General features: G+C 40.6%; 1 protein-coding gene across 15 annotated transcripts in view; it reads left to right on the forward strand.

Annotated features, from left to right (window-relative positions):
• The window catches only part of PUM2 (pumilio RNA binding family member 2), a 144,165-nt gene that overhangs the window by 69,284 nt on the left and 49,813 nt on the right, over nucleotides 1-25,068 (forward strand). For 13 of the 15 annotated variants that reach the window (XM_030555360.1, XM_030555355.1, XM_030555351.1 and 10 more), the window contains 5 exons: nucleotides 2,428-2,698; nucleotides 3,019-3,112; nucleotides 11,199-11,324; nucleotides 13,547-13,683; nucleotides 16,531-16,669. In XM_030555360.1, the coding sequence (XP_030411220.1) occupies nucleotides 2,428-2,698; nucleotides 3,019-3,112; nucleotides 11,199-11,324; nucleotides 13,547-13,683; nucleotides 16,531-16,669 (767 nt within the window). The remainder of the gene's footprint in view (nucleotides 1-2,427; nucleotides 2,699-3,018; nucleotides 3,113-11,198; nucleotides 11,325-13,546; nucleotides 13,684-16,530; nucleotides 16,670-25,068) is intronic. The other 2 variants (XM_030555352.1, XM_030555354.1) reach the window with 1 other exon arrangement.

The raw sequence follows: 25,068 nt of genomic DNA on the forward strand, positions 1-25,068 counted from the left end.
TGTCAAATTCAAACATTTGTTCAGCTGTAGATTGATTCTTTTATCTCACATCCTCCCCCTCCTGCTGTGCCATGTTACTTACAGTTTCATTAGCCCACGTGTCATTTTTCATGAGAGAGAAAAGTTCATCTTAGATAAATAAATCTAGTAGTTGTTCAAAATAAATGACTACCTGCAAAAGGCATTGTATAACATATGTTAACGGGGGCTTTAAGATGTTATACTATTAATAAATCATGAACTAAATTACTTTCTGTGACTTTTTTCTTCTTAAACTTCATAACTTTCACATCTGACTCGTATTAAGGAGTTAGTCCTGCAGAATTTTAATGTAACCTCTAATTTTGCTGTAAAGCAGCGCATCCTCCCTCTGCATAACCTGTCAGAACCCCAATTCAGTTTCCACACACAATCTGACCAACATGATGTGATTCTGCTCCCTTCTCAGCCAGTCATCACCATTCTGAATGCTGACGAGAGTGACATTTATTCTGTTTTTTTGTTTTTGTTTTTTGTTTTAAAAGGAGAGGGTCCAAGCTTGGGAGTTAAACGTTGATCCCACTCATAACAGTCCAATCAGTCATCACAAGCAGCCACCCTATTTTATCTAATCTATAATTAAACCTTTGGTACTTTACAATTACCAGATTAATTACCTTGATATCTAAATATCTATCTAATGAATCCTTGATAATTTACATAATCATTGACAAACCAGAAAACTTCTGTTCAGACTGCTGCTTATAAGTCCATTTTAATATGGATGGGAGAATGAGGAGGTACAAAACTTGAGTTCAAGATCATAATCTTTAACTTTTAATATTCTTTTCTTGGTCTAAAATTGAACCTATATATTTAAATGTTTGTTTGATTTTACTTTTATTTTGTTAATTTTGGAAGGCAAGGAAATGGATATTTACCCTATGGATAAGAATGAATCCTCCAGACCCATTTCTAGTCTTTTGGATAAATACATGATTGCCCATATTAAAAACAAACAAAATAACAAACAAACATGTTAATTATGCCAAAAGAGAAATCCTCAACATATTGTGAATCTGAAAAGCTACCGTCACTCCTTTGGAATGCATGCTACAGTATCAAAAATAAAACATTTTTCATTCATTTTAATTGTGTATTGCACTTGCAGAGTAGATTAATTTTAATCTGTTCTATTATTTTGTTTAAATATCAATAGCAATGACAATATTAAAAACAAAATGGTTTCCAAATTATTTTTTTAGAAATGACATTTTTTTTATTTGCGTAAGTGCAGAAGAGCATCCAAACCCAGTAAACTTCTCAAGAAATAATAGAAAAGGCTATCTAAATAAGTGGCCAATTTGAAGCAGAGTTATGAAACCCTGCAAATAGAGGTTTATAATTGAACTATTGACACAACTTTAACTATAGCAACACAACTGCACCACTGTAAGGAGCAAAACCTATCCTAACTAAATATATTTTTTAAAATGTTTGTCCTAATCATCCTGTATCTCTTGACATTTGTATTTTGAATTAACTTGTGATGTGGGGTTTCTTCCTATATAATTCTTATTTATAAGTGAAATGGATATTGAAATAACCAGTGCATGAAACTGTAGTTTCTTTGGTTCCTGGCTTGTCACAGGCAAAGAAAAGGCAGTACTAACTGTTTTTTAATGCTTAATCTAGGTTTGTAGCCAGGCTGGGTTACTAGCTGACAAAAGTTCCCTGCCATAGTGTTGCTCTTTGTCACCATCAAAGCACTAGAGTGGCTATATGTGCTCTGGAATGAATCGGCTTTTTAAAAGTGACAGGCTTTGTGATGTTTTCCTTCCCCCAGCAAAAGACTGACTTCTGATTTTTTTATACTGGAAAGTTCAGAGTTATGTCTACAGGTTTGCTGGAGTCACCCATGCCTTCATTTCAGTGAGAAAAATTTAAACCTTTGAGTGCTGCAGAGATGAGAGAAGTAGGACTGACATAACACTTCCCATTTGGGAAGTGGAGTGTGATACCTTACCAACCTTTGGCAGCACACTGGGGTGCTCTTAGTGTACAGTAACATTGTCCGCATGGCCAGGTAGTACACTGCATGCCAACATGCTGTAGATTTAAACCCCAGCTTGCCAGGCACTGACTCGCCATCTAGACAAGCCCTTACAGGTGATCAGCAGTTCACATCATTTCATTCAAAGGAGTCTGGAAGTATTTTTCAGTGGGCTTTATAACGCAAGTAAACGGGTAAAGCTAAAGGTGTGCTTTTTGCTAGGTCACCGTTATATGCCTGTTAAACTGCTTATAGTAAATCTTCTTTCTCTTAGTTATATTTGTAAACTTTTTCATGTTTAAAGATTCTCCTTCAACATATTGTAATATGCTTTGCCCATTATTGATTTATTTATCGCAGCTGTAAGAGGCTATCTTTTAATTTCCTCTATTCAGTCGTACTCCTGGAAGCCGACAAGCCTCCCCAACAGAAGTAGCTGAGCGCCTGGGTCCTAACCCTAACTCCACAGAAGGATTAGGTCCGCTTCCCAATCCTGCAACCCACAAACCTCTGGTAGAAGACTTTTCAAACCCAGAAACTCAGAATCTGGATGCCATGGAACAAGTTGGTCTTGATTCTTTGCAGTTTGACTATCCTGGCAATCAGGTACAAATGGACTCCTCAGGAGCTACTGTAGGACTTTTTGACTACAGTTCTCAGCAGCAGGTTAGTGCTGTTCTTATAGAACTGATGGGAATGCGTTAAAATATTCTGTGCTTTGAAGATGCTGCACTTAGTTTTTGTTCTTGATAATTAACAATTTAAGCATAAAATTCTTGATGTATTTCACCTTATTAAACTCCTATACTTGAGAGAGTGTAGGATGGGAACAAATAAATGTACTTAAATTTCCATTTAATATGTTGTGCGCAATTTTCCAACCTATTTCAGAAGAGTCGTGGTTTATAGTATTTTTTGTATAAATTCTAAACTTTAAGCATATCTCACATCTTTAATTGAAAACTTAAATGTTTGCTATTTCATAGCTTTTCCAGAGGACTAATGCGCTAACTGTCCAGCAGTTAACAGCAGCCCAGCAGCAACAGTACGCATTGGCTGCAGCTCAGCAGCCGCACATAGGTGAGATTTTTATAATGCATAAATACTTTAGAGGTCAGTGACAAAAAGCTGACAATGTATTGTTTTGCTGCACTGCTCTCAGTTTACTAAATATCAAATCTAATTCAAGTGTGCTGGTTTATGATGTTCTAACTAGTTATAAATAGTAGATAGTATGTGCACTGGAAAGAGAAATATTAGTTATCATTTTGAAGAGCTGCTGTATCAGATTATTCCTACTCTATATAACAGTTTTTCAAATTGCATTTTCAGTTTTTTGTTTCCTCCACCTAAATATTTGTCACGACACTTGTGTTCAAATGACTGAAAATTACTTTTTGCTTTATGTAGAACACTATATTGAAAATATGAATGAGACTAAAGATGGGAAATACACTTATTTTAGTGCCATAAAGTACCATAAATATGTTTGTTCATTAGACTGTTTATTATAAGTTGACCTGCCCCAAGATGGTTAGGTAAAAATAGCAAAACCTGTATGACCCTTTCATAAGTCAACTCTATATTTCAGGGGTTGGCAGACTTTGGCTCCCGGCCGTCAGAGTAAGCAGCTGGTGGGTTGGAATGTTTTGTTTACCTGGAGCATCTGTAGGCATGGAGCCCTCAGCTCCCTGTGGCTGTGGTTGGCCATTTCTAGCCAATGAGAGCTGAGGGGCTCCGTGCCTGCAGACGCTTCAGGTAAACAAAATGACACTGTATTAGATATTTAATTAAATGATTCCATAGAGTTTAAAATCATCAAATTTTGAGGTAGACCCATTTATAAGCTGACCCTCGCTCTTTGATGCGTCATTTTTTTACCAAAATACTCAGTTTATGAACAAGTATATACGGTACGTGTAAGTGAAGCAACTTGTTCATTTGTAAAATGAGATAATACTTAATATTCCTCCCAGAGGTGTTGAGGTTAAATTAATATTTGTAATAGCCCATTTAGATCCTCCAGTAAAAGACACTATAGAAGTGCAGAAAAGCTTTTATTGTGTTTATTAACTCAATTCCGTCATAAATAGCTGCTTATCCTAGAGGTGCCCTAGCAATTGATTGGTTAAAGTAGTGTTGAATTTTGTGTTTAAAGCAGGGCTAAAATCTCTTTGATTAAGACTTCATGTTTGAATTTAGTCTACATATTTCTTATGAATCCTGAGGGTTTTTGGACTCTTATCTGAGTTGCTGAAAGTCCAAACTTTACTCACCAGCACTTCAGTAAAGTCTTAAGGAAAAGATAAGCTTGTTTTTTCAATTTTTACTGCTTAGCAGAAGTTATTCACTGAGTTCTGTTTTGTGAGGAGCTCTGTGCTAAGCATCCCCTGGTTCAATGAAACAGCAATGCCTTGGAGAGCCCTTGGTGCGTTGATATCTTAGCAAGAAGACATTCTACTCCCTTGATGCTACTGCCTGAGTGTTCTTAGGAGTCAAGGTAGCAGTAGCAGCAATTACAGGAAAGCTGAGTTATCTTTGTGGAGGCATCAAGACACAAACGGGCTCCTCAAGGGCTACTGCTTCAGTGAGCTGAGACAGCCCAACAAGGGAGCCTCTCAAGTTGAGATACTTTGGTGAAGGGACAGTGGACTCCAACTCCTGGACTCACTTCACTTTCACCCTCCTTCGCCACCTTGCTCCTGTGGTCTGGTCATCCATATGCAGTGGACATGAGTGAGTGGAACTGTTGGGGAACAGGGGGGAAGAAATGAGAAGTGCAGGCCCAGCTGAGACCTGTCCATGTCCATCCATGCTGTGGTGGTTCACCCAGGCTGTCATTCCAGTTGAGGGGCTCTCCTCTAATCTTTTAATTAGTGCGGGACCCTGAGCATCTTCACCTGCAAGTCTCCCAGTCTCTTTTCTCTCAGTATAGCTATTTGTATTATCACAGCGCCTAAGAGCCCGAGTCATGTATGGAGCTTAGATGCTAGAAAGATTAGTGCTACATAAATGTTGACTGTGCATAGGTGGGTAAAATTGACTTGGCAGTTGCAAAAGGCAGACCAGCAACATGAGGCTGTCAGGCTATTAGAGTGGTATTAAGCATGGCCATACTGGGTCAGACCAATGGTCCATCTAGCCTAATAGACTGTCTTCAGACATTGACGAGCCCAGATGCTTCAGAGGGAATAAACAGTACAGGTCAATTATTGCTTATAAAGTGTACAGTGCTCACTTTATATTTATTTTTGATACAAATATTTGCACCATAAAGAACAAAAAAAATTTTCAATTAATCTAATACAAGTACTGTAGTGCAATCTCTTTATCATGAAAGTTGAACTTACAAATGTAGAATTTATGTAAAAGAAAAAAAATACTGCATTCAAAAATAAAACGATGTGTAGCTTTTAAGTCTTACTTCTTGGTCAGCCAGTCACTCAGACAAACAAGGTTGGTTACAATTTGCAGGAGATAATGCTGCCTGCTTCTTGTTTACAGTGTCACCCAAAAATGAGAATGTGGTTGCATGGCACTGTTGTAGCTGGCATTGCAAGGATATTTACATGCCAGGTGTGCTAAAGATTTATATGTCCCTTCATGCTTCAACCACCATTCCAGAGAACATGCTTCCATGCTGATGATGGGTTCTGCTTGATAACGATCCAAAGCAGTGTGGACTGACGCATGTTCATTTTCATCTTCTGAGTCAGATGCCACCAGCAGAAGGTTGATTTTCTTTTTTTGGTGGTTTGGGTTCTGTAGTTTCCACATCAGAGTGTTGCTCTTTTAAGGCTTCTAAAAGCAGGCTCCACACCTTGTTCCTCTTAGATTTTGAACAGCAGTTTAGATACTTAAACCTTGGGTTGAGCGCTGTAGCTATTTTTAGAAATCTCGCATTAGTACCTTCTTTATGTTTTGTCAAATCTGCTGTGAAAGTGTTCTTAAAATTAACATGTGCTGAGTCATCATCTGAGACTGCTATAACATGAGAATGGCCATACTGGGTCAGACCAAAGGTCCATCTAGTCCAGTATCCTGTTTACCGCCGGTGGCCAATGCCAGGTGCCCCAGAGAGAGTGAAACTAACATGGATCGGAAACCTATGGCACGCGTGCCTAAGACAGCACACGAGCCGATTTTTAATGGCGCGCTGCTGCCTGCTGGAGTCCCGGCAGGCAGCAACGTGCCATTAAAAATCTGCCCTGCCCGACCCGGCCCACTCTTCTCTGCCCTCTGCTGCCCCTCCACACACATCCGCCCCACGAGGGCAGAAGCTTGGTCCTGCCAGCTCCCCTGCCTCTTCCTGCAGTGTGCTGGGTTCTTGCCCCTCCTCTGCCTCTTCATCCCTCCCTCCCTGCTGGTCGATCAGCTGATGGCCCTTGCAAGGGAGGGGGTCGGGAAGAGTCAGCATGCTCGCTGCTCCTGGTGGAGACAGATATTAAGCGGGGGCAGTGCCTTGGGGGGATGGAATAGGGGCATATCCCCTCCAGCCCCCTGCTCTGACCCCCCTCCACATACTCCCGCCAGCCCTCTGCCCTGAGCTCCGCAGCCACGCACACATCCCCTGCCCTGAGCCCTGTACCCCCCTCATACACACCCAGCCCTCTGCTTGACTCCTTCACCCTCCCCACAACCCCAACCCTGACTCCGGCACTCCCACACATACCCAGCCTCCCCACCCCCACCCTGAGCACCAAATGAGAGCTCCTGCACACACCCCCCTCCATGCACACATTCCCATCTGCACGCCTCACAATGGAAGCTGCCCAGGTAAGTGCCCCACACCCAAACCTCCTGCCCCAACCCTAAGCCCCCTTCCTTATTCTAGCTCCTGGCCAGACCCTTCACCCCCAGCCCTGTGTTCAGTGCACTCCCACCCTCAGCTCAGTGCAGAGAGAGGCAGAGAATGGGCCAGAACCAGGGAGAAGGTAGGTACCCACTGTATGTTGGCAAGGCCGGGACCCCAGACCGGCAGCGGGCTGAGCGGGTCCGGCAGCCGGGATCCCGGTTGGTAGGAGCCGGCAGATGGAACCCCTGAGCAGCAGTGGGCTGAGCCACTCAGCCCATTGCCGGTCTGAGGTTCTGGCTGCCGGACCCTTGCCAGCCAGGGTCCCAGCAGCAGGCCCAGCTCAGCCCAGTACTGGCCTAGGTGAACAGAACCCCAGACTAGCAGCGGGCTGAGCGGGCTGGCGGCGTAAGATCAACATTTTAATTTAATTTTAAATGAAGCTTCTTAAACATTTTGAAAACCTTGTTTATTTTACAATACAACAATGATTTAGTTGTATAATATATAGACTTAGAGTCTTCTAAAAACATTAAAATGTATTACGGGCATGTGAAACCTTAAATTAAAGTGAATGAATGAAGACTCGGCATACCACTTCTGAAAGGTTGCTGACCCCTGACTTAACAAGTAATGATCAAGTGATCTCTCTCCTGCCATCCATCTCCATCCTCTGAAAAACAGAAGCTAGGGACACCATTCCTTACACATTCTGGCTAATAGCCATTAATGGACTTAACCTCCATGAAGTTATCCAGTTCTCTGTTAAACCCTGTTATAGTCCTAGCCTTCACAACCTCCTCAGGCAAGGAGTTCCATAAGTTGACTGTGTGCTGTGTGAAGAACTTGCTTTTATTTGTTTTAAACCTGCTGCCCATTAATTTCATTTGGTGGCCCTTAGTTCTTATGGGAACAAGTAAATAACTTTTCCTTATTTACTTTCTCCACGTCACTCATGATTTTATACACCTCTATCATATCCCCCCTTAGTCTCCTCTTTTCCAGGCTGATAAGTCCTAGCCTCTTTAATCCCTTCTCATATGGGACCTGTTTCAAACCTCTAATCATTTTCGTTGCCCTTCTCTGAACCTTTTCTAATGCCAGTATATCTTTTTTTTTAGATGAGGAGACCACATCTGTACGCAATATTCAAGATGTGGGCATACCATTAATTTATATAAGGGCAATAATATATTCTCAGTCTTATTCTCTATCCCCTTTTTAATGATTCCTAACATCCTGTTTGCTTTTTTGACCGCCTCTGCACACTGAGTGGACATCTTCAGAGAACTATCCATGATGATTCCAAGATCTTTTTCCTGATTCGTTGTAGCTAAATTAGCCCCCATCATATTGTATGTATAGTTGGGGTTATTTTTTCCAATGTGCATTACTTTACATTTTAGCCACATTACATTTTATGAATTATAATGAATTTCATGAATTATAACAACATGAAATATATGCAGAATGCAGGTAAAACAGAGCAGGGGTCATACAATTCTTCCCCCCCCCCCCCCCCCCCAGGAGTGCAGTCACAAATTTAATTGATGCATTATTATTTTCTTAACGAACATCGTCAGCGTGGAAATATGTCCTCTGGAATGGTGGCCGAAGTATGATGGGCCATGTGAATGTTTAGCATATCTGGCACGTAAATACCTTGCAATGCTGGCTACAACAGTGCCATGTGAATGCCTGTTCTCACTTTTAGGTGACAGTGTGAATACAAAGCAGACAGCAGTATCTCCCATAAATGTAAGCAAACTTGTTTGTCTTAGCGATTGGCGGAATAAAAAGTAGGACTGAGGGGACTTGTAGACTCTAAAGTTTTATGAGGGCAGTTATGTAACCAAAAAAAAAAAATCTGCATTTTTGTGTTACACTTTCTGGATAAAGAGATTGCACTTCAGTGCTTGTATGAGGTGAATTGGAAGATATTATTTCTTTTATCATTTTTACAGTATATATATTTGTAATAAAAAATAATATAAAGTAAGCACAGTGCACTTTGTATTCTGTGTTGTAATTTAAATCAATTGAAAATGTAGAAAAACATCCAAAAGTATTTAATAAATTTCAGTTGGTATTCTATTGTTGTAAGTTCAATTAATCATGATAAATTTTTTTGAGTTAATTGCCTGAGTTAACTGCGATTGACAGCCCTAAATCCTAATATATCTGTTTTGAGATTGGACAACCAGAACTGCATGCAGTATTCGAGATGTGGGTATACCATAGATTTATAAAGAAAATACAATATTGCTGCTGTCTTATCTATCCTTTTCCTAATGATTCCTAATATTCTGTTGGTTGACTACCATTGCAAATGAGCAGATAAGTACACCATGTCTCCAAGATCTTTCTTGAGTGGTAGCAGCTAACTTAGAGCCCATAGTTTTGTACGTATAGGTGGGATTATGTCTTCCAGTGTGCATTACTGTGCTTTTATCAACATTGAATTTCATGTGCTATTTTCTTGCCTGCTCACCTGCTTTTCTGAGATCTTTGTAACTCTTTGCAGTCAGCTTTGAACTTAACTATCTTGAGTAATACTGAATTGTCTGCAAACTTTGCCATCTCACTTTTCACCCCTTTTTCCAGATCATTTATGAATATATTGAACAGGACTGGTCCTAATACAGATCCTTGGGGGACTCTGCTATTTACTTTTCTCCACTGTGAAAACTAACCATTTATTCCTATGCTTTGTTTCCTATATTTTAACTAGTTACTTATCCATGAGAGGACCTTCTCTCTTATCCCATGACTGCTTACTGCGTTTAAGCCCCTTTAGTAAGGCTTTCTGAAAGTGCAAGTACATTATATCCACTGGGTCAACATTGTCCATATGTTTGTTGACCCCTTCAAAGAATTCTAATAGATTGGTGAGGCATGATTTCCCTTTACAAAAGCCTTTCTCAACAAAATGTGTTTGATCTGTGTGTCTGATAATTCTGTTCTTTACTGTAGTTTCAGCCAATTTGCCTGGTACTGAAGTTAAGCTTACCGTCCTGTAATGCCAGGATCGCCTCGGGAGCCATTTTAAAATATCAGGATCATATGAGCTATCCTCCAGTCATCTGATACAGAGGTTGATTTAAATGATAGGTTACCTACCACAGTTAGTCGTTCTGCAGTTTCATGTCTGAGTTCCTTTGAAACTGTTGGATGAATATCATCTGGTCCTGGTGACTTATTACTGATAAATTAATCAATTTATTCCAAAATCTCTTCTATTAACACCTCAGTCTGAGAGACAAGGTGGATGAGAGAAAATCTCTAATTGGGCCAAGTTCTGTTGGTGAGAGAGACAAACTTTATATCCACACAGTGCGCTTCTTCAGGTCTGCTTTCAAAAGACGAGCCAGGAAGCTTATTAAAAAATCATGGTGTCTAGCAGAGTAATGAATTTAAGCTCCCAACCTCGTCTTTTGAAAGCAGACCTGAAGAAGAGCTTGGTGTGGCTCGAAAGCTTCTCTCTCACCAGCAGAAGTTGGCCCAATAAAAGAGATTACCTCACTCACCTTTTGTCTCTCTAATGTTTTGGGACTGACACAGTCACACGTATGTTGCATACCTCAATCTGGAACAGTTCCTCAGATTTATCACCTAAAAAGAGTAACTCGCATGTGGGAATCTCTCTCTCATCTGCAGTGAAGACTGATGCAAAGAATTCATTTAGCTTTTTTGCAATGGTCTTGTCGTCTTTGAGTGCCCCTTTAGCATCTCCATCATCAGTGATCCCACTGATTGTTTCACAGGCTTCCAGCTTCTGATGTACTTACAAAAACTAACAGCAATATTTTTTTTTCTTTTGCTAGTTGCACTTCAAAATATTTTTGGCTTGCCTAACTGGGGCACCCCTGCGCTCCCTCTCCACCCAACATTTAGTCGGCTATATAGTACAAGTTATGGGCAGGTCATGGGCTGTGAATTTTTGTTTACTGTCCATGACCTGTCCATGACTTTTACTAAATATACTAGTGACTAAAACGTAGCCTTAATTATCATTATTCCACCAGATTTATCTGATGCTTATTATAACAATAGCTTCATTTAGTAGCAGGCACTCAAATTCACCCATCTTAATATTTAGACTTCTTGTATTTGCATATAAGCACTTGTAAAATTTGTCAATATTTAGTTGTCTTCCCTCATGTGACCTAACTGAATGGGGTTAGGGCAGAGATTTTGTGGTTAGAAAAATTGAAAGTAATGATTTCTGTGCTACTTTGTCGTCACTTCAAAAAAATCAAGAAGAGTACATGGAGTACTTGTTTTAATACAGGTATAACTTGTGATCACATTGATTAAATGGGCAGTAATGTCTGGATCTATTTTCTACAATTAAATCTTCGTTTGTTAATATAGCAGGAGTGTTTTCAGCCGGCTTGGCTCCAGCTGCTTTTGTGCCAAACCCGTACATTATCAGTGCTGCTCCTCCAGGTACTGACCCATACACTGCAGCAGGGTTAGCTGCAGCAGCAACACTAGCAGGTAACACATTTTTTTCTCAATTTTTATTATAACTGACTGATTTTCTTAGAGAAAATGTTTGGATTTGGAGATAAATCAATATTTGTAGTTCTGAAGATTTTTTCTGTGAATAATTAAGAGGGCGTAATCCACTTAATAAACTGCCTTTCTTTCTGAATATTTTGTACTCTCAATTGTTGCAAATAATATCAAAGATTGCTCTGTCTAGAAGATTTTTTATTAATATTTTATCTGAAAATGATAGAAAAAGATTAAATATTGTTGTTCCTTTTTTTAAAATGGAAAAACTGAGATCCCAGAGCTGTTAAGTGTATTTCCAAGGTGACTCAACAGGTCATTGATGGAACTGAGATTAGAAAATCACGGTTTTTGAGTCTCTATCTAGTACCCTGTCCAATAGACAGTATGTTCCCTGTTTGCATGGGTCTTTCACACAGCAACTGGAAGTGGAAAAAATACTTTAAATCGGAAGGTATGATGTAAAAGTACAAATATTGCAGAGTACTCAGAGCAAATGTAGTATTTGGAACTGCTTCTGGCATTTTGGAAAGTGATTTAGTTTTTAAGTTTGTCGTCTCCCAGTAATGGAAGTGGAAAGAGAATGTAAAATATGCGCACACAATACATGAGAACTGTGGCATTTGATGAGCAAGGTGACTAGAAATGATGGTTCGACCCTTTTACTGTTAAGGTTTTTGTTTTTTTTTTTATATCGCAAGTATACTGGAAATTTAGGGCTTAGAAAACTAAACCAGTATCTCAGCCCAGTTTGAAGGATGTGATCTAGCATGTTTGTGTCAAAGGAAAATCGCAAGGCTGTATTTGCAGAAGAGAAAAGGGATACAGAATGAGGAAGTGGAGAATCAGGAGTGTTGAAGAAAAAAGGCCAAGAAAGTTGCTGTGGAAGCTCTTTGGTTTAGGCAGGATAGGCTGGGTTTGTCCTGTGAAATCTGACTTGATTTGTTAGCGTGTGGTAAAACTGACTGAGCATACTTTTACATGTAAGCGTCGACTACTGAATGTTATATAAGTGTTTCTAACTTTACAAGAGTCTACCAGAAAGATATTTATTGTTAGGATGTGAATCCTGTTGTGTCCCACTCCCAGAAATTGTTTGACCACATACATGTATCTGTTTGGATTGTAGTGATCTTCATTTACATTTACAACAGAACTCCTACTTAACAAACTAATTGGGGACTGAGGAGTTCATAAAATGGAATGTTTCCTTTTGATCTGTTTAACACCAATAGACCAGGAACATGGGCACTTTATTTTTGGTAGTAGTAGCTTCAGTTTGCAAAGTGATTCATCCAACTTTCACAAGCTTTATCAAAAATTCCTTCCAGTAGAAACAACCAAATTTGACCCCAAAATTAGTAATTTTTCTCAATCTCCATCCCTGCAGAGTAGGGTTATGGTTTGTAAATGGTTTATAACCAATTAATAGATGTTGAAAGCATGTTATAGATGAAAATAGAAAGTATGAGTTATAGATGATTAAGAGCACATCAGTAGACAGTGCTGTAGAGGGCCATAAGCCATGATGGTGGTTCACCTGTTTTAGAGTTCATACTAGAACAATTGATTAACAGATATTTTAATAAATGGTTAATCATTTCTTAACCTTTTTATAAACTATTTTTAGAAGTAACTTGAATATAAAGTGTGTCCAGAAAGTAATTACTGCTATCCCTCATCAAGAGTTGAGTGTAAACTGCCTTCTGGTAAAGCAGTTGAACAACTTTGAATTGTTATGAGAGTTATTAGTTATATGCTTAAAACTTAGACTCAGGGTTGACTGTCTAACTAAACGGCTGCATTCAAAGAACAGAAACAGTGATTTGATATTTTTCATATTCCTGGTAGTTGCTGTTTTTCTAAGGGTATCAGCCTTTCTTATGTTCCTCTATTATTGTTTCAAATCAGAAAAGGGGGGTTAAAATGAAGCTCATCAATTGAATCAAATGTATCTTTTAAAATAGATATGTCTGGTTTTACTAACATTTATTAAAGAGCACTTGACAATTATAATGCAAGTTCTCTTTGTAAAATTGAAAGTAGATTAATTTGTGTTGGGGATAATGTCTTCTGTGTGATGGTCATTCAGCAACTAGCACAGTAGAATGAAAATCCCAGTCAAGGTTTATAGGAGCTATTGCAATATGAATAACAATAATTTTGATGAACAACAGTAAACTGAAAAGAATGTGTTTTGTTAGGTCCGGCAGTGGTCCCTCCTCAGTATTATGGAGTTCCATGGGGGGTATATCCAGCCAATTTATTTCAGCAGCAAGCTACAGCTGCAAACACCACAGCAAATCAACAGGCAGCATCACAAGCACAAGGACAGCAACAGGTAGAGTACAATCTTCATGCGGAGGAACTGTATTTTTTAAAAACAATAACATTTGTATAAGGTTTTCCACTTCAAAATATCAATTTCAAAAGAAAATTCAGCTGGAATTGTAAACAAAAATTACATGTCACTCTTCAGACTTTCTCTTGTACTTTTCAACAGTCTGTACACCAAAAGTTTTGGTTAGTATTTGACTAGTTCTCATTTCTTAAATTCATTAATATTACCAATTACATCAAAATCTTTTTAGCTTTACCTGCAGCATAATTAATCTTTATTTATGTTCTTATTTGGCTACTGTTGGCAATCCTAATTGAAAAAGAATATATTAAGAATTGCTTCTTTTGTCTGAGTTGCTATAACTTAATTGAAGATGGGTTGTAGTGCTCAGGTCTAATCTACACTAAAAAAAAGTTAGGTCGACCTGACTATGTGTCTAAGGGATGTGAAAAATCCACACCCTGGGTGGCATAATTAAGCCAACATAACCCCAGTGTAGACAGCACTAGGTCAAAGGTACTGTCTGTAAGGGAGGTGGATTACTACCCTGACAGGAAAAACCCTCCTGCAGCGTAGGTAGGATCTGCACTGAAGCACTACAGTGGCATGGCATAGCTGTGTTGCTGTTGTATTTCAAGTGTAGACAAGCCCTTTGTAACTAGTGCCTCATGAATAATCTCACAAACATTCATATAAAGTTTAAAATGATTTTAACAGTCAACAGCAAGAAAAAAAAAAGAGGATAAAGACTGCCACATCCTCTTGAAGTTCTTTCTTACTGTTCTGTAGTAGCACTAGTAGTTTTCCCCTATTGGAACATAGTATATTGTTGGGGGGGGGGGGGTTCTCTCTAATTTAAAAAAATAATCAGTAGTTTTTCCATGTGTGTTGCTCTATAACAGGAAGATAATATGCTCTGACGACGTGTCCTGTCATGGATTATTTTTGCTTTGACGAATCAAGAAGAAACTATAGTACTAAAATATATCACTAAAATTAATCTCACCATTTTATTTATTGAAATGTTATTTTTACTACTTTAATTCCATTCATCTTTAACTCTAGATGGCTTCATTTTTATAATATCCATTTTTATTAATGTTTTTTAAAATCCCATTCATGGTGTTAGGGCATTTGTGATGAAATGCTTGAAGCTATTACAAAAATGTTTCCTAAAAACAAAAATAAATCTTATGTAGGATATATATCTGATAATAAGTATCCTTTCCTCAAAACAACAAAACGTTCAATGCCATCATTAATCAATATATAAATTACTAGGAATTTCTTTTATTGAATTTCCGTTCTCTTAAATTCCAAAATCACACCCTCACCTTAGAAGCCTATGTAAATGGATCTTTTAAAGTAGTCGCTAGTTGTTACTTGTCACTGATGAACTGTGTTGATAGCTGAATACCTCTCTTCCTTGCAGAATTTTTTTCTCACCTGTTGAATGATTATTTAATTCTGTGTTTCCCAAATAGTGGGTCCCAGGAAGGGTCTAGGTGGGTCAACAGTTATTTTCAGACACCTTAAGCCCCCTCACACCATCTTCCCTGCTCTGGCATGTCTACCATAAGTGCTCTACCTCTGCACTCTCTCTTCCACTAATCTGGAGCAGCAGCGCATGGAACAGTCCCAGGCGGCAGCAGCAGCATGGAGGAAGTGGCCAGAGCCAGCAAGTGGACAGTCAGCAGCTTTGGGGAGAGGGGCTGGCTGGTGCTGGAGGGCAGGGCTTCAAGAGTGAGAGCAAAGGGGCTGGGGGGTAATGGGGGGATTAGTCGAGCAGGGAGCTTAGGGACTGGGCTGGTGGGGGAGGGGAGTGGAGAAGAGGGGGATTAGGGGGTTGAAGGGCTAGGCGGGTAGGAGGGCCTCCCCAGTTAAAATGGTGCTCCACAGCCCTCTGACAGCTTCTAGCATGGAGTATGTGTGTATCTGTGTGTGTGTAAATAAATTATATATATAAACAAATAAATGACGGGTCCCCAAAAAAGTCAAAATGCAGTTGGTGGGTTGCCTAACTAAAAAGTTAGGGAACAACTGATTTAACCTATAAATAATTTTCATGCCAGATATTTGTGCAGGGACGCATAGGTGTAAGACTAGCTAAACTGCATTTTTCTTTCCAAATTTGATTGTGGAAAAAGGACTGTTTGTCAAATAGGTGACAAGATATAAAACGTATTTGTCATAACTGGGTAGAGGAGTTAAAAACCTGAAACAAAATCTAGTTCACTTATCAACCTCCAGAAGATTGGATAATGATAAGAGATATATTTTGAGTGTTGGGTTGGGGGGGATAGGTTAGGTAAGTATTTACAAACTACAATTTTCAAAGCATAAGAAGTTCCTTCAAGTTATGGAATGTTCAGGAATAAAAATTTTCAATTGACGGAATGTGAGGGTAAAGAATTTTATTTATTTTTAATATATTGTGCTTGTTTGGTAAGGATCGGTCAGGTAAGGATCGGTCTTCAGCAAATAAATTGGATTCACAGACGTGTTTATAGATCAACTTTTAGGAGGACTTTTTAAAATTTTACTTTTTTCTAGGATCATTACCATTTCTAAAATATACTCAATGTCTGTTGTGCTGGCTAGCAAAAGACCCAAGGCAATCCTTGAACATAGGTCTCTTGTGCTACAGTGCTTTCAGCAAAGTAGTCTATACCTGTTACACTTTTACATGTTTATGTGCTTGAAATCATTAAGATGGGGTATTCAGAATATTAGATTCAGAGCTAAAAAGCATTAAATACACAAACCAGCTGTCCTAGACCTTTTATAGCAAATAATTGATTTTGTACTCAGCTTTTAAGAAAATAGTATCATATTGGTCTTTTGTAGGTTCTGCGTGCTGGAGCAAGTCAGCGCCCTCTTACTCCCAATCAGGGTCAGCAAGGGCAACAGGCAGAGTCACTTGCAGCAGCTGCGGCCGCAAATCCAGCTTTGGCTTTTGGTCAGGGTCTTGCTACAGGCATGCCAGGTATATAATTGATGGATTAAGGAAATTAAAAATCAGTTTGAGCTAAAATATTGGTTTTATTAGAAATAAAGTTAACTATATATTAAAATCCTGTTATATTTGTAATAGGCTATTTGACATTCATCTCTGTACAACTTTATGCTTGTTTAGTTTGGATAAAATCTTGACACAGTTTTTCAAATACTAGAGGTCTTCTTTCAACTTGTTTTTAGCTGTTATATAATTTTTAAATATATTTGTCTTTCCAGTTAATGTGTTTAGTTTTTAGTACATCTAAAAACTCTTATAAATGGATAATGCCCCAAAGATATGCAGTTCCAAAGGAATTCTGTTATTAACCACTTCAAAACTCAGAATTGTCACTGCAGCTAATGCCAAAAGAATTATTTATTGTAGAATAAATTTTATACTTGTACCACATAACTCTTAACAACACTGAAATGAAGAATTTAAAATGATAGAAGAAAAAAAGAAACTGCTTAATTACCTCTCAAAAGGATAATGGGTTTGAAATAGATCTTCTGCATTTTTTGGTACCTATGAGGCTTGCAAGAGAATTAAAACAAAGCTGCACGTTCTAAACTTCTTTCAGTCTCCAGAGCTTTAAACTCTCCGTGGGGAAATAATATATGCATCAAAGCTTTTATTTAGAGAAAACGTTCATCCTAGTGCATTCTCATTATTTGTACTTGATAAAATGCACAATGCATTGCAGTAAAAGATCAAAACTGCTGTTGGACAGTTTGGGAACTTTGGTACAACTGCATGTGCCAAAACAACTTAACCATTCTCTTGCCCTCATGTCAGTACAAACATGTTTGAGGTTTTTCCTTTTTTTCTTCTTAGTTTAATTTTAGAAAGGTGCTATCATCTACCCTCAGTTGATGGAAGTAGCATGTTCACTTCTACTGCATGGTTTCTCTCTCATTTATCATTATTGGGGTGATGCCCCTCACCTGTGGAATTTGGAAGGAGTCCAGTATTGCTGGAGGCTGGAGGACTAAGCCCCCTTTCAGCTCAGACACCAGGTATTTTTAACTCCAGCTGCTGAACAGGTTGTCCTTTCAGTTGCTCCTGGCCAGATTGCTGCATAACTTCAATGTGTTTATTTTCATGTAGTGGTGACTTCATTTCAGCTTCTAGCTGCTCTCTCCATCTCCTGAGGTGAGGAGTCACTGGAGCACTGAGTCTCTAACCTTTGTGTTCTTCAATAGAACACCTCTCAGGGTCCTGCTGCCCCTCATAACAGCAAGCAATGATGCCCTGCAAGCATTGAGCCAAGTTAGAAGTGCTATAAGCAGCTTTTCAGGAGCCACAAAGGGCAGCTTGTGCCTTTCTGCCACAAGCCACTGACCCTTGTGCTCTTCCAGGATATGAGTGTTGAGAGGGACAGGCATGTAGGGCTTTGACCCCTGCCAGAAGCTGCTTCCCGACTGTGGGAGGTTCAAACAGGAGCATGTGAATTCCCAGAGAGAACTCCTCACAGCTTGATCAGTTGTGAGCCTTGCAAACTCCAGAGACTTTGGGTTCCAAAAAACAAAAAATCATCCCCTTTTTAATATAACAAGTCACATTTTAGGTGGGATAAAAATCAGCATTTAAACCCATTCTCTTTTGCCTTTCCATGCTGAGGAAGTCTTTGCTGGAGCTCTTGTCACAGAGTTCCATTTACAGTGCTGTGGAGAAGGCTAACTAGCGCCATCCTTAGCTACGCTGCAGCATGTAGCCTATCACTCCTGTAAAGCCATGCCTCAACCACCAGTTTAATGGGAATTGCACCTTTCTGGTTTTCAGACAATAGACCCTCACTCTGCCAGGGCATGGCGCTCAGGCAGGAAGGGATCTCTCTTCCTCGCTCTATAGGCTGGCTCCACATTAAAGCATAAGCTGCACATCAAGCAGTCCATGACCAGAACAGAGGTACATGAAGGTTACATTCCCCATGCAGTCACATCATCATGAACCTGGATTCTTCCCCCACTGTCAGACATCACTTAGGGCACAAACAAGGCTTCACCGTTCCTGTCTGTGCTGGGCCACTGTCTAGATGTCCTCTATGTTGATAAGTTCCATAAGTTTCCCTCTTGGGGGCCTGGTCTACACTGGGAAGCAATGTTCCCTTTAAACTGTGCGGCAGCCCAATAGTCAATCAAGTGCTGCGCACTTGGCACACTTGATTAGCAGAGCCATGTACATCCGGCGACGTGTTCAGGTGCCCCTCCCCCTGCTGCTGTGCAGACACATTGCTCCTTCCCTTTGCCTTGGAGCCCCTGTCCAGCTGCTCCTGGGACCTGTCTTGTTGTGCAGAGCCGAGGGGGAAGGAGGAGTGCTGATGTCAGGGTATCGTCCCACCTGCATGAGTACCCCATTTCCACAACGCGAAGGAGGGAGGGGACAGGGCTGAGGAGCAGGATGGAGCTGCTAGCAGCTGTTGCTGTCTAAATGAGCCTTCTGGTGAGTGCCTCTGCTTCAAGAAGAAATGGCAGCACAAGGACGATTGTGAGGAGGACATGGACACATACGTTCCTGAAAGCACAGGTTGTGGCAATTGGGACATCATGGTGGCAGTGGGGCTGTTGATACAGTGGAACGCTGATTCTGGGCCTGGCAAACAAGCACAGACTGGTGGGACTGAATAGTGCTGCAGGTCTAGGATGATTCCCAGTGGCTGCAAAACTTTCGCATGCATAAGGCCACTTTCCTGGAATTCTGAGTTGCTTTCCCCCACCTTGAAGAGCAGGAATACCAAGATGAGAGCTGCCCTGACAGTTGAGAAGCGAGTGGCGATAGCCCTGTGGAAGCTTGCAACGCCTGATTGATTCCCAACTGACTGGTAGCAATTTGGAGTGGGCAAATCTACTGTGGGGACTGCTGTGATTCAAGAAGCCAATGCAATCACCGACATTCTGCTATCAGGGGTAGTGACTCTGAGAAATGTGCAGGTCATAGTGGATGGCTTTGCTGCAATGGATTTCCCTAAGTGTGGTGGGGCAATAGACGGAACACACATCCCTATCTTGGCACCAGACCACCTTGCCAACCAGTACATAAACTGCAAGGGGTACTTCTCAATGGTACTGCAAGCATTGGTGGATCACAAGGGATGTTTCACCGACATCAGTGTGGGATGGCCAGGAAAGGTGCATGACACTCGCATCTTTAGGAACTCCGGGCTGTTTGAACAGCTGCAAGAAGGGACTTACTTCCCACACCAGAAAATTACTGTGGGGGATGTTGAAATGCCAATAGTTATGCTTGGAGACCCAGCCTACCCTTTGCTCCCATGGCTCATGAAGACATACACAGACAACCTGGAAAGTAGTAGGAAGCAGTTCAACTATAGGCTGAGCAAGTGCAGAATGGTAATAGAATGTGCCTTTGGACATTTAAAAGCTCACTGGTGCTGTTTGCTTACTAGGTTAGACCTCAGCGCAACCAGTATTCCCATTGTTATTGCTGTGTGCTGTATGCTTCAAAATATGTGAGAGAGTAAGGGGGAGACTGCACTATCCCAAATTCGACCCAGCAAGCAATTTTAGCGCTACTCCCATTGGCGGGGAGGAGTACAGACGTCAATTTTAAGAGTCCTTTAGTTCAATGGAACTGAGTCGGTTGTGTAGACACATTCATTATAAAATGGACCTAACGTGGCTAAATTTGACCTCCCTCCGTAGTATAAACCTGGGCTTAGTTACTGAATGAAGTTCTGAATGGTATTAGAGGAATTCACTCTCACTCATGCCCGTCACCCCAATCGGGGTATGGGCTGCCAACAACAGATCTCCAGAGTCCTCTATCCTGGGCCATTCGTTCTAACTGGTTCCAAGTACAGCCCATTTTTTTGCTATCAGCCTGAAGGTCACATCGCCAGGGGTTTCTTGGACGGCCTCTTTTCCACTTGCCTTGGGGGTTCCACCGCAGTGCCTGTCTGGTGGTGATAGTTGGCTGCTTGCGTAGTGTATGTCCTATCCAACCCCACCTTCTACTTCTGATTTCTTCCTCTGCTGGGAGTTGACAGGTCCTCTCCAAGAGGTGGATGTTACTGATGGTGTCTGGCCAGCAGATCTGGAGAATCCTTCTGAGGCAGTTATTTATGAAGGTCTGGATCTTCCTGATGATTGTTTTGGTTGTCCTCCAGGTTTCAGCTCCATACAGTAGGACTGATTTCACATTGGAGTTGAACAGTCAAATTTTTATTGCCAAAGACAGCTCTCTAGAGCTCCAGATGTTCTTGAGCTGTAAGAAGGCTGCTCTTGCCTTACCAATCCTTACTTTGATGTCTGCGTCTGTGCCACCCTGCTGATCGATGATGCTACCTAGGTAGGTGAAGGACTGCACTTCTTCCAGGGGGCTTCCATTCAGTGTGACTGGGTCATTGCTAGTGGAGTTAATCCTAAGGATCTTGGTCTTGTCCTCGTGAATGTTGAGGCCAACCTGTGATGACGTGGCTGCCACCACGTTGATCTTCTCTTGCATCTGCTGTTTACTGTGCGAAAGGAGTGCAAGGTCGTCAGCAAAGTCCAGGTCATCAAGCTGGGTCCACAACATCCACTGGATTCCGCTCCTACGCTCGTAGGTGGATGTCTTCATAATCCAATCGATGATGAGGAGAAAGAGAAGTGGTGACAATAAGCATCCTTGCCTGACTCCAGTTTGCACCTGGAAGCTGTTAGTAAGCTGCCCTCCATGGGTCACTCTACAGTGTATACCATCATATGAGTTCTTGATCAGGTTGACCACCTTTGCTGGGATGCCGTAGTGCTGAAGGAGCTTCCAAAGGGTCTCTCGATCCACGCTATCCAACGCTTTCTCATAGTCAACAAAATTGATGTACAACGAGGAGTTCCACTCTATAGACTGCTCGACTATGATGCGAAGCATTGCTGTCTGGTCCGTGCATGATCTGTTCTGCCGGAAACCTGCCTGTTCATCTCGTAGCTTTGAATCGATGGCATCCTTCATTCTCTCTAAGAGGACTCGGTTGAAGACCTTCCCTGGCACCAACAGGAGTGTGATTCCTCTGTAATTGGCACAGTTGCTAAGGTCTCCTTTCTTGGGGATTTTGATGAGATATCCCTCTTTCCAGTCTACCAGAATCACTTCTTCTTCCCATATCTTAAAGAGGGGGTACAGCATTTCCACTGAAGCATCCAGGTCTGCTTTCAGGGCCTCTGCTGGGATGTCATCAGGTCCAGCCGCCTTCCTATTCTTCATCATGGTGATGGCTTTTCTGATCGCATCTCTGGTTGGTTTATCGCAATTAATTGGGAGGTCCTCGTTAGCATAATTGATATCTGGTGGATTTGGTGGTGCTGGTCTGTTCAGGAGTTCCTCAAAGTGCTCCACCCATCTGTTCATCTGTTGTTCTATTCCTGTTATAGACTTTCCCTGCTTGTCTGTAGAATTGAAGACCCTTCTTTTTCCAGGGTAAAAGTCTCTGTTGTCTCTATTGTCGGCGTTTCTGTAGCAGGTTGATTTTTTTACAGGGTGGAGGTGCTAGCCCCACGCCCAACCCTCCTCGTTTATCCTGACTTGGGACAGGCAGATGGCCCCAAAGGACCGCTCTGGTGGAGTTATTAGAGGAATTACTAAAATATTAATATGGGCATTAGGTAGCTGGGGGAGTAAGCAGGCATCCTTTCAGGCTCCCAGTGACATCTGTCAGGCCACTCCCACAATCAAGGTATTTGTCCTCGATTGGGTTGTCCCCAGGCCAGCATGAAAATATGCTACTTCTCACCTATAAACAGCCTAGGGAAATGCCCTCCATGTACACATGCGTGCATGCTTCTTTCCTGCCTGCCTCTCCTCTCTTTCCTCTGCCCTCTTCCCCCCGCCCCCTTCCGCCGCTGCTTCCCCCGGCCAGACTCTTCCAGGATAGGATGCCAGTGGTTCGGCAAGGAATTCATTCCTGAGGACCTCTCTAAAGACGTACGGTCAAATAAAAACTTATTAAAATCAAACTAAACTAAAATACTACATAAAAACTTAGACATTTCCTAAGTTTTAGGAGATACTATTGGTTGGAATAGCAGTGTGCCCACCATAGTTACACCTTCTGATGGAGAATTCTTTCAGAAAGGTTCCACAGACCATAAGAATGAGGACACATCACATCAATTTCAAAGCCACAGCCATTCAGACCAAAAGCATTTCCTGTGCTTAGTAAAGAAACCTACTTAATGACAAGCAAGTGGCTCCTAATTTAGTGTAGTGACTACATGGTCAGTGCTGCTTTGAAAATACAGCACTGTTTGGCATGCTAAGAATCTGGGAAACTATTTGTAAAATAAGAATTGAGGTTACTTTTACGACGTTCCTAGTGGTGCAGTGTGCCTGTGTATTTGAGGGAGATTTGCAAAGTAAGTTTTCCATTGCTCTGCAGATGGATTCTTTGGTAGGCAAATGCTACAGGGTTCACTCCCACATAATTCCTTAAATTACAGAGCTCTTGTGGATAACTTACTTTTCTACCTACTCTACTTTATAATAATAAAACCTCTCTCGTGCTCACATGCTTTTGTGATTCACAGCTCATTACTTCCCATTCATGATGAATTGAGAAGAGAAGTCATGCAACAGAATGATAAATTTCATATCTGATCATTTTATTTCTGTTAGCCTCTTCTCTCCTCATTCATCCCACCACGATAATCTGGTAAATATATGGAATATAATTTGTAACAAATTGTGTTTTTTTCCCCTAAAGGGAGATTTAAACATTTTAATTATCCTTAAGGCAATTATATAGCAAGTTGTCCTAATGGTGGTAATCAGTTGCTGAAGTGTTTTTACAGCTTTGGAAGAATTCTGGTGGCCTGAGCTTAAGGGTGGGGCTTAGTCCTGGAGCCTCCAGCAATAACATTGGATTGCCTCCAAATTATACTAATGTATTACTCCATTAGTGATAAAAGAGGAGATAAGGTACTAAAAGAAAATGATCAGGTAAACAAATTCTCAGTCTACAGATGGAATTTAGCCCAAGATGTTAAACCCCTTGGACCAGGTTTGCAAAGTTATTCATGCATAATGACATCCACACATCCATCTGTGAATACATTCAGTGCATTCAGGCTCCAATATCTGCAGCTATGTGATCACATGTAAAACCAGTTACCTGATTTGTGTTGACATGCACAAGGTATTTGCACATAAATGAGATGCACACATTAGCATGTGCTTAATTTGTCAATACTGGCCCTATAAGTTCTTAATACAACGTAGCAGCAGCTAACTACATCCTGGCCTCTTTAACTGGATCTGCTCTAGCTTTATTGAGCAACACTCACTTAGTTCAAGCTATAACGGATCTTCAAAGGAGAGAAAAGGAATATTTTACAAGGGGTTTTTTAGTTCCTGATAGAGTTCTGGAAGGTTGGAAACTCTGTTTCAGAGACAATATTTGAACACACACATGCATAAAAAAACTTCACCTTAATGCAATCTTTTTTAAAGAGAGGTGTTTTATTCAGTTTTGTATTCAGAACAGCTTTCATTTTAAACTCCATTAGTTTAGTTTAATTATGAAGTGTGATTTGGTTTCTAGCAGCGCTGTTATTGTTTCAACTGTTTCCACACGGAACACTTGTAAAAAAAAATTATCTTTGACATCTAAATCTCACAACATGGAGCACAATGTACAAAATCTATCATCCAGAATACAAAATGAAGCAATTCAAAGACCAAGTTACTTCTTAGTTGTTCAGTAATTTTTTTCTATTTTTATTTGTGTTAGACTTTAAAAAAAAAAAAAAATCTTGTGAAAATATTAGTTCTGTTTGAAACCACCAAAGCCAAAGAGAATTTGAGGTTCAATCTGTACAATTACCTTAGCTCAGTCTGTATATTGTGTAGACAATATAACTCAGTATCAGGAAATCTAAAAAGGATAAAAATGGGACAGTCTTGGATGTGGTGCATTCACAGGGTAAAGTCTGACAGTGGTCTCAACTTCATTACATCATGATTAATGCGATGTCATCTGTCAGTAAAACTAGCATCGCCCATGGTCTGATCATGGATGGCATGTCCAGTCTTGACTGAATTATCAAAATCTGCCTCGTTGACTCATCTGTCCTTGTTTTAGTACAGGTCTGCTGCTGGTGACTTGGTGCAGCATGAGCCTTGGTAGTGTTCAGATGGCCAGGGTGGAGGTAGACTGTTTTTGCACCTAATATTAGATGCTTTACCTTATCTCAAAGACTCAGACCATCAGTCAAATTCAAATAGTACACAAGGTCCTGGATAAAGTGCATGTGTGAATCCTAGTAAGCATATAGACTATACATGGCACTACAACCAGACTCAGCAAAGGGAGGTTGTACTGTTCATGTTATGGTAGTGCTCTGAAGTTAAAATCTGCTATATGAGGTATATACATATAGAAGAATGAGAGTCAC

This window comes from Gopherus evgoodei, chromosome 3 (genome assembly GCF_007399415.2).
Source record: "Gopherus evgoodei ecotype Sinaloan lineage chromosome 3, rGopEvg1_v1.p, whole genome shotgun sequence".
NCBI lineage: Eukaryota > Metazoa > Chordata > Testudines > Testudinidae > Gopherus > Gopherus evgoodei.